The sequence below is a fragment of the Mustela nivalis genome (genome assembly GCF_964662115.1).
Source record: "Mustela nivalis genome assembly, chromosome: 9".
Taxonomy (NCBI): domain Eukaryota; kingdom Metazoa; phylum Chordata; class Mammalia; order Carnivora; family Mustelidae; genus Mustela; species Mustela nivalis.
The window spans coordinates 113,856,670-113,866,938 of record NC_139028.1 but is presented as its reverse complement, the minus strand read 5'-3'; the positions used below and the strand labels follow the sequence as shown (position 1 = coordinate 113,866,938).

General features: G+C 51.9%; 2 protein-coding genes and 1 long non-coding RNA gene across 6 annotated transcripts; 2 read left to right on the top strand and 1 right to left on the bottom strand.

Moving 5' to 3' along the window:
- Positions 1-222: 222 nt before the first annotated feature.
- On the top strand, positions 223-3,294 carry LOC309873292. Its single transcript, XR_014316269.1, has 2 exons — positions 223-798; positions 1,293-3,294. It is a non-coding gene; the product is annotated as an uncharacterized lncRNA (long non-coding RNA).
- Positions 2,918-4,738, bottom strand: BANF1 (barrier to autointegration nuclear assembly factor 1). Of its 2 annotated transcripts, none has more exons than XM_082748582.1 (3): positions 4,408-4,738; positions 3,675-3,812; positions 2,918-3,426 (listed from the first exon to the last, which is right to left on the bottom strand). In XM_082748582.1, exons 2-3 carry the CDS (start codon positions 3,795-3,797, stop codon positions 3,280-3,282), a joined length of 270 nt encoding a protein of 89 aa, XP_082604708.1. In that variant the 5' UTR covers positions 3,798-3,812; positions 4,408-4,738; the 3' UTR covers positions 2,918-3,279. The 2 variants fall into 2 exon arrangements, with proteins under 2 accessions (XP_082604708.1, XP_082604709.1); XM_082748583.1 differs by lacking the exon at positions 4,408-4,738 and adding an exon at positions 4,133-4,223.
- EIF1AD (eukaryotic translation initiation factor 1A domain containing) lies at positions 4,573-9,534 on the top strand. Of its 3 annotated transcripts, XM_082748577.1 has the most exons (7): positions 4,573-5,087; positions 5,988-6,052; positions 6,141-6,318; positions 6,465-6,573; positions 6,674-6,782; positions 6,954-7,001; positions 7,494-9,534. In XM_082748577.1, exons 3-7 carry the CDS (start codon positions 6,232-6,234, stop codon positions 7,636-7,638), a joined length of 498 nt encoding a protein of 165 aa, XP_082604703.1. In that variant the 5' UTR covers positions 4,573-5,087; positions 5,988-6,052; positions 6,141-6,231; the 3' UTR covers positions 7,639-9,534. The 3 variants fall into 3 exon arrangements, with proteins under 3 accessions (XP_082604703.1, XP_082604704.1, XP_082604702.1); XM_082748578.1 differs by lacking the exon at positions 5,988-6,052 and having other exon boundaries at positions 4,840-5,087; positions 6,224-6,318; XM_082748576.1 differs by lacking the exon at positions 5,988-6,052 and having other exon boundaries at positions 4,914-5,087.
- Positions 9,535-10,269: the final 735 nt, after the last annotated feature.

Here is a 10,269-nt window from a genome sequence, read left to right as displayed (position 1 = left end):
GGGCTGACTTTTCTTTTCTTTTTTTTTTTAAGATTTATTTGCTGGGGAAGGGGCAGAGAGAGAGAGAGAGGAAGAAACAGTTTTAAGCAGACTCTGGACCAAGCGCAGGGCGTGACATGAGACACAATGTGGGGCTTGATCTTATGACCCCGAGATGAAACCAAGTCAGACGCTTAACGCACTGATCACCCAGACACCCCCTGGGCTGACATGTAACTAACCTCCTACCAGTCGCCACACGGGTCTGCTTTCTCCAACACTCTGGGCCTTGGTCCCTCTGTCCTGCAGGCTAAGTTAGTTGGGGCTGGATCTCTGAAGCCACGCTGTCCTATGGTACATTCTAGAAGCCCTTTGTCTCCTGCTGCTCTAGGACTGAACCAGGAACTTGTGTGGGATGCACTCAAGGGTCCAGATAAAGGGTTTCAATCTACCAAAGTGTTACACAAACAGCCTGAGCCCCAAACGAGGTGAGAAAGCAGGCCCCAGCCCCCTCAGAGATAAAGCCTGTGGGCGAGGCAGGGAAGAGCTCTCGGGAAGAAGCAGAGGCAGCACAGCCCACAGGCTTCGGCTGGGTGGATCCCAGTGCCAGAACCACAAGAGGTAAAACCTGACAATGAGCACGGGCAGGAGCCACAGGCAGGCTGCTGCGGAGGAGGGGGGAGTCTGCTTCCCCCCCACCCCACCCTGAGCATCAGCGACAATCCGGCAGTATCAGCACTGAGGAAGGGGAAGGCCATGGCCCTGCCAAGCTGCTGCCGGAGTACACCAGGCCCATGCGACAGCGTCACAACACAAAGGGTGAGCAGACTCTGAGGCGACCCTGGTCCCATCCAGGAGAGCATCAGAAACACAGGCTGGAACTCTAGGGAGAGTCTCAATTACCAGCCCAGTCTGGGAGTCAGGCCGGCACTCTCTCAGGAAGTGGGGGCCCTCCCAGGAAGTGGTAACACAACTGGGCCCTGCTTGGGCCACCTGGTACTTGTTCAGACCCAGCCCTGCACTGAACCCTCATTCCTACCATAACCATCAGGATCTCCAACTACTCACATAATTGTTCTCTTCCTGGGGCTTCACTTTTGGTTTCCTTTTTATCCTTCTACTAACCGGAGATGTAGCTAATATTCAGAAAAGCACACAGAATCTGTTTTGTTACCACCACACAGGTTAAGGCTTGGAAGCAGCCACCCCCACGCCCAAGCTGCCCCATGCCTCACACCTGCCTCCTTCCCACAAAGGTCACCACACTTTTCTACTCCTGATTTTTGCAATAAGCATTTCCTTGCTTTTTCTAGCTTTACCGACGACAGAGATGACTAAGGATCTACTTGTTAACTTCACATGAATGGACTCACACTATTGAACATTTTGTTTGCTTGGCATTGAAATTCACCTGCCACTGGTTAATTTCCGATGGTATGGACAGCCATTGAGGGTTGTTCTGAACAAAGCCACTGTGAACATGCATCGAGGGGCAGGTCTGCGGGTGTCCCTGGAAACAGTCCCAGGAGTGGAATTGCTGGGTCACAGGACAGGTCTTATCTTCAGCTTCACTGGAAAACGCCCGACTGTTTTCCCGAGGCTTCAGGCCAATCTACACTCCTACTAGCTGGGCGTCGGACACGGCTGCTCCGTTCCCTCATCAGCACTCAGGACTGTTTGACGTGAGCGTTTCTGCCAGTGATGATGGCATCTCACTTGTTCCCGATTATTGCTGTGACTGACCACCTTTTCCCGAGCTCATGCCCGCATCTAGGTGTTCTTTCGTGGCTGCCTTTCAGGTGTTTTACTCTTTTTTCTATTGTGTTGTCTGCCTTGTCTTCATCACAGTCACCTTCCTTGGATGCGGTCCCGTGTTGCTTGGGTTTACTGCAAATCCCTCTCCCACCCCAGGGCCAGCACCGCCACCCTCTTTGTGGTTATCTTCAGACAAATAAAAGCTCTATTAACGGAGTTGAATTTATCAACTTTTCCTTAATTTTTCCATACCCTGAGCACGAGAACCTTCTCGAGGTGTCCCAAGTTTTGCATTTAGTATCTGTCGTTCTCTCCTCACCAGACTGCGAGCCCCCTGAGAATTCTGGAGGCCAGCAGTTCCTTGACGATGCTCCGCAGAAGGAAGGAACTCCAGGCAGGGCTGGTTGTACACAAGCAGCATTTCAGCTGATCCTTACAACCTCATTTTCCAAGTGGGGAAACAGAGGCTCGGAGAGGCCAAGTGACATGACCAGGGAACAAAGGGCCCTCGGGTATATGGGTTTTAGAGCTACACTTTGAGAACCAAACTGGCTCCTTCCTAGCAGTAAATCCACAAATTACTCAGTCTTTCTGAGCCTCTGAATTCCTCACCTATAAAAGAGAAAACAATTATTATTGTGGGAGAAAGAAATGTTTGCAAAGATCTCAGCCATGGGCCTGGTTCATATTGAGTGTTCAACAAAGACCAGGACAAAAATGTACCCAACATGTAACTCATTCACAGCTGTGATGTCCATGTTCTTTCTGCCTTCTTAAGAGAGCCAAGGAGATGACCAGAGCCCTGCCCATTCCTCCCAAAGGCCAGGAGAGCCCATGATGATTGTCAGGTGAACTCTAACCCACATTTGATCCACCCTCTTCCTGGAATCCGACTCCCACTGACTTTTCCACCAGGTGCTGCCTAGCCCAGCTGTTGACTCAGCTGACATCTGGAACATCACAGCCCACCCAGATCCCAGAAGGGGACAACCCACACTCTCTGCCAGATCACTAAGGGATACTCCAAGGCACCTGCCTGAGGCCCACGTGGCTAGGGTGGCTGCCCTCCAGAGCAGGAAGGAAGCTGCCAGTTTCGATCTGTGCTGATAAGGTGTGTGGCAGACCTGGTCAGTCCTGGGGCAAGTCCCAGCCCACCTGCTTTTCAACACCTAAAGCCCAGTCATGAAGGCCACTGACTTTATTGATTTAAAAAACTTTACAAGGACAGTGACTATTCCGCCAAAAAAGGAGCCAAATAGCGTAAAACAGACCAGTGGGGGTGGGGGTGAGGGAAGGGCCAGGAATCCACTCGGAAAAGCCGATAATTGTTGACATGAAACTAGCAGGGGAAGGAGAAGGGAGATGCATGCAAAAAAGTTGAAATGGTGGGGGAGAGAACTCCCCAAAGACCTTGAAGTACATCAAAAGTGAGTACGACAACAGCAATCTCTTCCTTTGTAGAGGACAGGGGAGGAGTCCCCACGCAGCTGCAAACTCTGGAGACTCGATGCTGGGGCTAGGGGCTGGGGGCTCCCCAAGTGAGCCTCACAAAAAGGCGTCGCACCACTCTCGAAGGCACCCAAAGCAGTCCCGGGACTGCTTGGCATTGGCACCACATGTGTCCTTCAGCCATTCCCGGAAGAGATCTTCATCTTTCTTTAGCACCAGAAACTGGCCAAGGACCACATAGGCCTGCAAAACAGGCAAAGTAAAGGGCATGCTGCTGAGTGCTCTGCGGGACTAAGAAAGAATGAGAAGGCCACTCTGTGGCATTCAAAGCACATGAGCCTAGAAGTAGGGGAGGCGGTGGCTGCCTCTTCACATCACACATCAACAGCCACCCCCAACAGCTACTCTCGCTTTCCTCACCCCCAAAGCACCAGAAAATACTGTAGTCCACCACCCCCAGCCCTTCCCAGGTGCATGCAGCCTGCCCACACCTTGTCAAAGCCCCTTTCCTCCAGCTTCTTGCCCAAGACTTCACCAATCCCGGCCAGGCTCCCCACTGGCTTTTCCCCCATGGGCTCTGCCACGAAGTCTCGGTGCTTTTGGGAGGTTGTCATCTTGATCAGCTGAATCTGGGAATCCCAAGAAAAGGGAGTTAGGGCTGAAAACCGGGAACTCCCAAGAGACCAGGGCAATGTTTTGTTATGAGAAAGCGGAACCAGCCATTATGGCTGCTAACTCAATTCTCATCAGGTCACGGATGTGAGAACTGAAGTCCAAGAAGAGCCCCCCCCCCCGCCCCGCTACGCAAAAGAATGGTTCTGAGTCCTCCCTGAAACTGTCACTCTCTCTGTGACCTTGGCTGGCTAAGGCGGCACTGAGCCCTCCTAGAGCGGCTCCCCGGCCTGAAAAGCAAACGATGGGTCTCTCGGCCCCGCTCGCCCGCACGCACCACTCAGAAAGCGCGGGCCGCGGAGAGCGTAAACCTGCCCCTTCAGCCCCTCGGGGTCATCGCTCAGGCTCCCGCCCAGCCCCGCCCGCCGGCCCCGCCCACGGCCCCGCCCTCTCCACGCGCCGCCGCGCCCCGCCCTCTCCCCGCACGGCGGCCCGGGCCCTCTCCGAAGGCGCATCTTCTGGCCCGCTACGGCGCCGAGGTCCCTCACCTCCCCCCCTCCCCGCGGCCCCTCCCGCCTCCAGCTCGGGGCCTGCTCCGCGGGGAGCGCTCACCAGCAGCTCCGGCTTCTGTAACGGCTCCTCCCGCCACCCGGCTGCTCCCAGCGATACCTCAACACACTAGAACTTTCTTCCACTTCCGCTTCCGGGTCGCCTCACGAGCTGCCTTTAAAAAAAATTCCGAGTCGGGCACTTCTAGCCGCACAGAGCCATAGAGATGAGGCGTCCCCGACCTCAACGGCGCCCTCAGTGAGCACCGCTTTCGGGTCGTCTTGCGGGAAGCCCGGCTGCCTTCTATGGTCTCGCTTCTCGGGCAGCATATCCGGTCTCAAGGAGCTGAAGCCTTCGAGAAAACTCCATTGCCCGCTGGGCGGCATCGGGAACTGAAGAACTTAGCCTTGGCCGACCGGGCGGGGGGAAGCGTTTGAGGGACGGACAAGGCAGGGGAGGGTGGCCGATAGGCTTCCGGTATAGTATCGGAAGTACGGTGCTCGGAAGGGTCCGACTCAGGAGGGCTCCTGTCGTCCTCCTCGTCACCGGGCTTGGAGGAGTCAGGAAGGAGTCGGAGGCGCGGGGGGCTTAAGTCTACGTCCACGCCGGTGTGGTGACCGCCGGCCCTTTTCTGTGCCCTCGTTGACTCAGCTGCGAAGTGAGTCGTGGGCGAGCTTCCCTCCGTGTCCAGCCTGGAGAACGCGGTCGTTCGGGCAGTGCCCGTGGGCGACGAGGGCGAGAGAGTAAGTGTGGGTCTCTCTCTCTCTTTCATTACTTGTTTGACAGAGACACAGTGAGAACGGGAACACAAGCTAGGGGAGAGGGAGAAGCAGGCTGCCCGCTGAGCAGGGGGCCCGGCGCTGGGCTCGATGCCAGGACCCTGGAATCATGACTTGAGCGGAAGGCAGCCGCCTAACGACTGAGCCACCCAGGCGCCCCCGTGGGTCTCTCTCTGAGCGTCTCTCCTCCAGCATAGGGACGAGGGCAGGGGACGGCAGCTAGAGCTGACGCTGAGGAGTTTGCTCTGGGAAGCTCTCTGCCTGGGTGGTACCAGTCCTTGTCTCCTCAGTACCCGCGTCAGAAATCTGGCCGGCGCCGCAGACCAAGCGGGCTTACCAGACCTTTTGTTAACCCGTTTTAACTCGTTCTTGGCAGGGACCATCGCTCTGAGTCTCCTAAGTGGCTTCTGGCTGTAGTGTTTTAAACAAAACAAAACAAAACAACAGCATCTGTGCTGTGTGGCTGTGAGACACGTGCGATGTACAAACGTGTGAGGAAGACACTGTTGATCGCACATTCCTTCCCCAGCGGTAGCCAGAATGACTTCTGTAGAACATGTATTTAGTTGCTGTGATTATGTCAATACTTACAACAGGAGGGTTTTTGTTTTTTTTTTTAAGATTTTACTTATTTATTTGAGAGCGAGAGCACAAGCAGGGGGAGGGGCGGAGAGAGGAGAAGCAGACTCTCCATTGAGCAGGGAGGCTGATGGGGGGCTCCATCCCAGGACCCTGGAATTATGACCTGAGCGGAATGCACAGGTTTAACCAGCTGAGCCACCCAGGCGCCCCTCACGGGAGTTGTTTTTATGTGCCATTTGCTGTATTAAGTGCTTAGTTTGCGTTATTTTATTCTGTTAACAGTGATGGGAGTTAGCTGTTCTTTTTCTCTGAAGCTAGAGAAGTTGAACAACTAGGAAATAGCCAAGGTATTGAATCCTAGTAATTGGGTTTTCGAGCTCACATTCTTAACCAGGACACAGTCACTTCTCAGTAAAAGGTCTCTCCCATCTTCAGAACAGTCCTGGGTTTGAACTTGCCATCCACAAAACTCAGGAGGAGGAGCTGACAGTCTCTGCATCCCTCAACCCCTGCAACAGGACCCAGCATGTCTCAGGCCACCAAGAGGAAGCATGTGGTGAAAGAGGTGCTGGGGGAGCACATGGTGCCCTCTGACCAGCAGCAGATCGTGAGGGTGAGTGGCATGGGGCAAAAGCTGCCCTGCCTCCCCCTCCTTCTAGTCCCCTTGGGCCCCTAGGACGGGGGTAGGGTGCAGCACAGCTCACTGGATATTTGAGCTAAGCGATGAGGCTCATTAGTTCTGGGTCTCTCTTGGAGCAGGTGCTCAGGACGCCTGGGAACAATCTGCATGAGGTGGAGACGGCCCAGGGGCAGCGCTTCCTGGTGAGCATGCCCTCCAAATACCGGAAGAACATCTGGATCAAGAGAGGTGAGAGAGGCAGCCCGTAGGAGACAGCTGCTTCCTGTCGGCTTGGCCTTCCCCACTGCAAGTGGGATCTGCTGTGTTTTTTCTTCTTTCTTACCTGCAGGGGACTTCCTCATTGTTGACCCTATTGAAGAGGGAGAAAAAGTGAAGGCTGAGATCTCCTTTGTGCTCTGCAAAGACCACGTGCGCTCTCTGCAGAAGGAAGGGCTCTGGTAGGGTAGTTACTTTGGTCATTGGCTGTCTCATTTCTGGGGAGACTGATTTCCTAGCTGTGAAATTGGAGGAGGGAAGGTCATGGCATCCTAGGCAGGGACAGCTCGAAACGGGTTTTGTGCTGGTCGAGTTTTTTCTCCTTTCTGACCCCGGCTCTTCTCTTGGTGCAGGCCTGAGGCCTTCTCAGAAGTGGCTGAGAAACACAACAACAGGAACAGGTGAGAAGGCTTAGGGCAAAAAAATGGGGGTTCAGGCCTTGGCGCCTTGAGGAGGAAGTAGAAACATTCTTCCTATGTAGAGGCCCTGGTAGATGCTCCTAAGTATACGGCTTGGAAGTCCCATGTCCTGGGTTGAGGTCATGGTGTTGCCTCTTGTAAATGAATGATTTTAAGTAGGTCACTTGATCTCTTAAGCCTGGATTTCCTCGTCTATAAAGTGGGAGCTTTGTGAGGATTAAAGGAGTTAATGCTTGTAAAATTGCTTAGTATAATACTTGGTATGTGGTATGAGTGCCCTGAGCGTTAGCTCGTGGTTGTAGAATCCTTATTATTAAAGCCAGTGGTTTTCGCAGACTTCGGAGGTGAGGTGGAAAGTGGTCTTTAGTCAGTCTTTCTTGACCATGTGGTCTTCCTTTTTGAGGGGCTCCTTGATTGCAGATCTAGTTTTTCTAGAAGGCATTGGGTTAACCCTGTCCCTTTTCCCCCGTGCAGACAGACCCAGCCAGAACTCCCAGCAGAGCCACAGTCCTCCGGAGAAGAGTCCAGCTCTGAAGACGATTCCGACCTCTTCGTTAACACCAACCGCAGACAGTATCATGAGAGCGAGGAGGAGAGCGAAGAGGAGGAGGCGGCCTGAGTCCCTGGATCCACTTCTCTTGCTCAGAGACTAGTTCTTGGCTCCTCTGAGCTTGGACATTCTCAGGGTGCTCTGCAGATCTTCCCCCCGGGATGGGGGACAAGGCAGGACCCCTCTCTGAACTACCTTTTGCTCAAGGAGAATTAAACCCCCGGTGGGTGATGACTTGTGCCGGTGTCTGAGTGGCTCTCTAGAGGGAGGAGGGACCCGTGGTGAAGTGAAAAACTGCTCCTTGGTGGGTCCCTCAGGTGCAGGTCCTAAACGAGTAGGAAATGGGAATGGCTGGAACTTTTCCTAGATTCTCTCTCTCATTGGGCCATCAGTGAGCACCAGGCCCTGTGCTGTGCCTTCTTGGATGTATTTAATAGAAACTCGGAACAATCCATCTGTATTATTTGCTGGTAATTAATACTGACTCAGGCATTCAGGAACACAGCTCTAGGACCTAGTGCCCTACCTCTAAGAGACACTCAGGACAAATTTCATAGCACCTGGTAAGCTGCTTTTCCTGGCTTTCGGCTCACTGTCTGCAGGTGCACCGCCTGCATGCTGCTGCGTACATCACTCTGCTCGGTGGCCTCTTTGAGGCTGCTCTGACTGTTAACTCCGCAGCTTTCCTGCAAGCCACCTCATCCCACTTCCTTGAAGCTTTCACCCCTGGTTATATACACTCTCCGTTGTTGGCATTGATCTTCTAATCACTGTTCACACCCTGAACAGTTTATCTCCTGGCTTCGAGTCTTCCAGCCCTGCTTCTGCTGGCATTTTCTCCCTCCCATGGATGGGCCCGCTCAACGCCATGGCCCCCTAGTTCCTTGTCTTCCTCTCCAGGCTGCTGCCTACCTCATTAGTCACTCCCTGCCCTCCCGCCATTGATAGGAATTGCGGCCCCTTTTGAATTCAAGTATGTGCAGTCACCGCCTCCTGGCTTTCTGGCTTACTTGCTCCACTACCTCCTCTGTGACTACCTCCTCTGTATCTTCATCTGCTGTACCCCCCCCCCCACCCCTGCCACCCACCATACACATTCTTCCCATTACTGTCCTATCTTCACTTCCCTCCTTGTGCAACAGGGATTCCATCCACACCCTCCACTTCCTCATTTCCCTCCCCTGTACTTATCCAGTAAGACTAACCCTGGCCAACACAGCTGTCCACGTCTGGGGCTGTGCTCAAGTAACTGCTAGAGAAAACAGCTAACCTAAATTCATAATTCTAAACCTCAGGTGGACACTGAGCGCTGCCTATAGATCTCTGGGATGTCCTATTTCACAGCTTGTATGTTGTCTACCAATTCTGCCTTCCCCTGTAAGGTATTGACCACACACTTTGTTAAGAAATTGTAGCCATTGGAGGGAACTCTCACCTGCTCATTACCAAGCCTACAGATGTGCTTCTGGGTTGTCTTGTCTTCAACTTCCCTGTGTAACCCAGTGGGACTTAAACCTTTCCTCTTGTGCTTTGGACCATGTCTGTCTTCTTGCTTAAGGAGTTCATGCACGTTTTGTTTTTTCCCTTCCTCTCTACTGAATCTTTTAGCATCAGAGGTGCTGTGGACTCTCCCATCTAAAACACAATCTGAAGGACTTGTCACTGGTCGCATATCCTTTCCAGCTACGGCTTCATGTTATCTGCTTCTTGGTCACTTTCCCTCCTATTAGCTTAGTATAGCTTTAAACGTATACATGTCTATATATTTGTGTGTATGTGTATATATACAGAAAACTTCAGATGAGTTAAGAATGTGTACATGTATCTAACTTGTCTGAAATTTATATTTTATGGGAGGCAAAATTTTTTTTTTCTAAAGGGGTAGTCACTTATCTTTATACCATCTATTGAATGAGTCTTTACGGATCTAAAACACCTTTTTAAAATAAACTAAATTCCTGCAAACTCTCTCTGGAGTTTCTCATCTGTTCTGTTGGTGTAAGTGCACGTACCATGTTTTATGGCAGGACTCGTGATCTCAGAGCTCTTTCACCCTGCCCCACCGTTACTTGGAAATTTTGTATTTTTCCTTACACAGAAGTCCAGAAGGACCTTGTCCATTTCCATTTTAAAAGCCTGTTAAGATTTTCATTGGCAGGGTTTTAAATCTCAGAGCTTGATGTGGAGAAAAATGCTATCTTAACAGTTTTGAATTTTCGTATCCGGAAACGGAGTGTGTATGTGCTTTTGTAAGGCTATTTTCATATGGTTCTTTCTGGTTCAATTTAGTACTAGGAGTTTTTAGAGTTATTTGTTGTTATGAATGGGATCTTTTGAAATTACATTTCTGACTGTTACTGGCATTTAGGAAAGCTGTCTTTTTTCACCCAAGTTAATCTAATAAATATTTTTTTTCTTTTTTAGATTTTATTTATTAGAGATCACAAGTAGGCAGAGAGGCAGGCAGAGAGAGAGGAAGGGAAGCAGGCTCCCTGCTGAGCAGAGAGCCTGATGTGGGGCTCTATCCCAGGACCCTGAGGTCATGACCTGAGCCGAAGGCAGAGGCTTTAACCCACTGAGCCACCCAGGCGCCCCAATCTAATCAAAAATTTATAAAATGTTTTATCATTTATTTGACAGAGCAAGAGAGCACAAAGCGGGGGTTGGGTCAGAGGAAGAGGGAGAAGCAGACCGACTGCT

Excerpts from the sequence above, each read along its gene's own strand:
- BANF1 (XM_082748582.1), bottom strand. The coding sequence starts at position 3,797 with ATGACAACCTCCCAAAAGCACCGAGACTTCGTGGCAGAGCCCATGGGG. Across the intron at positions 3,427-3,674 it reads AGGAAAGGGGCTTTGACAAG|GCCTATGTGGTCCTTGGCCA; the intron begins GTGTGGGCAGGC and ends CCTGTTTTGCAG.
- EIF1AD (XM_082748577.1), top strand. The coding sequence starts at position 6,232 with ATGTCTCAGGCCACCAAGAGGAAGCATGTGGTGAAAGAGGTGCTGGGG. Across the intron at positions 6,783-6,953 it reads CTGCAGAAGGAAGGGCTCTG|GCCTGAGGCCTTCTCAGAAG; the intron begins GTAGGGTAGTTA and ends CTCTTGGTGCAG. Across the intron at positions 7,002-7,493 it reads AAACACAACAACAGGAACAG|ACAGACCCAGCCAGAACTCC; the intron begins GTGAGAAGGCTT and ends TCCCCCGTGCAG.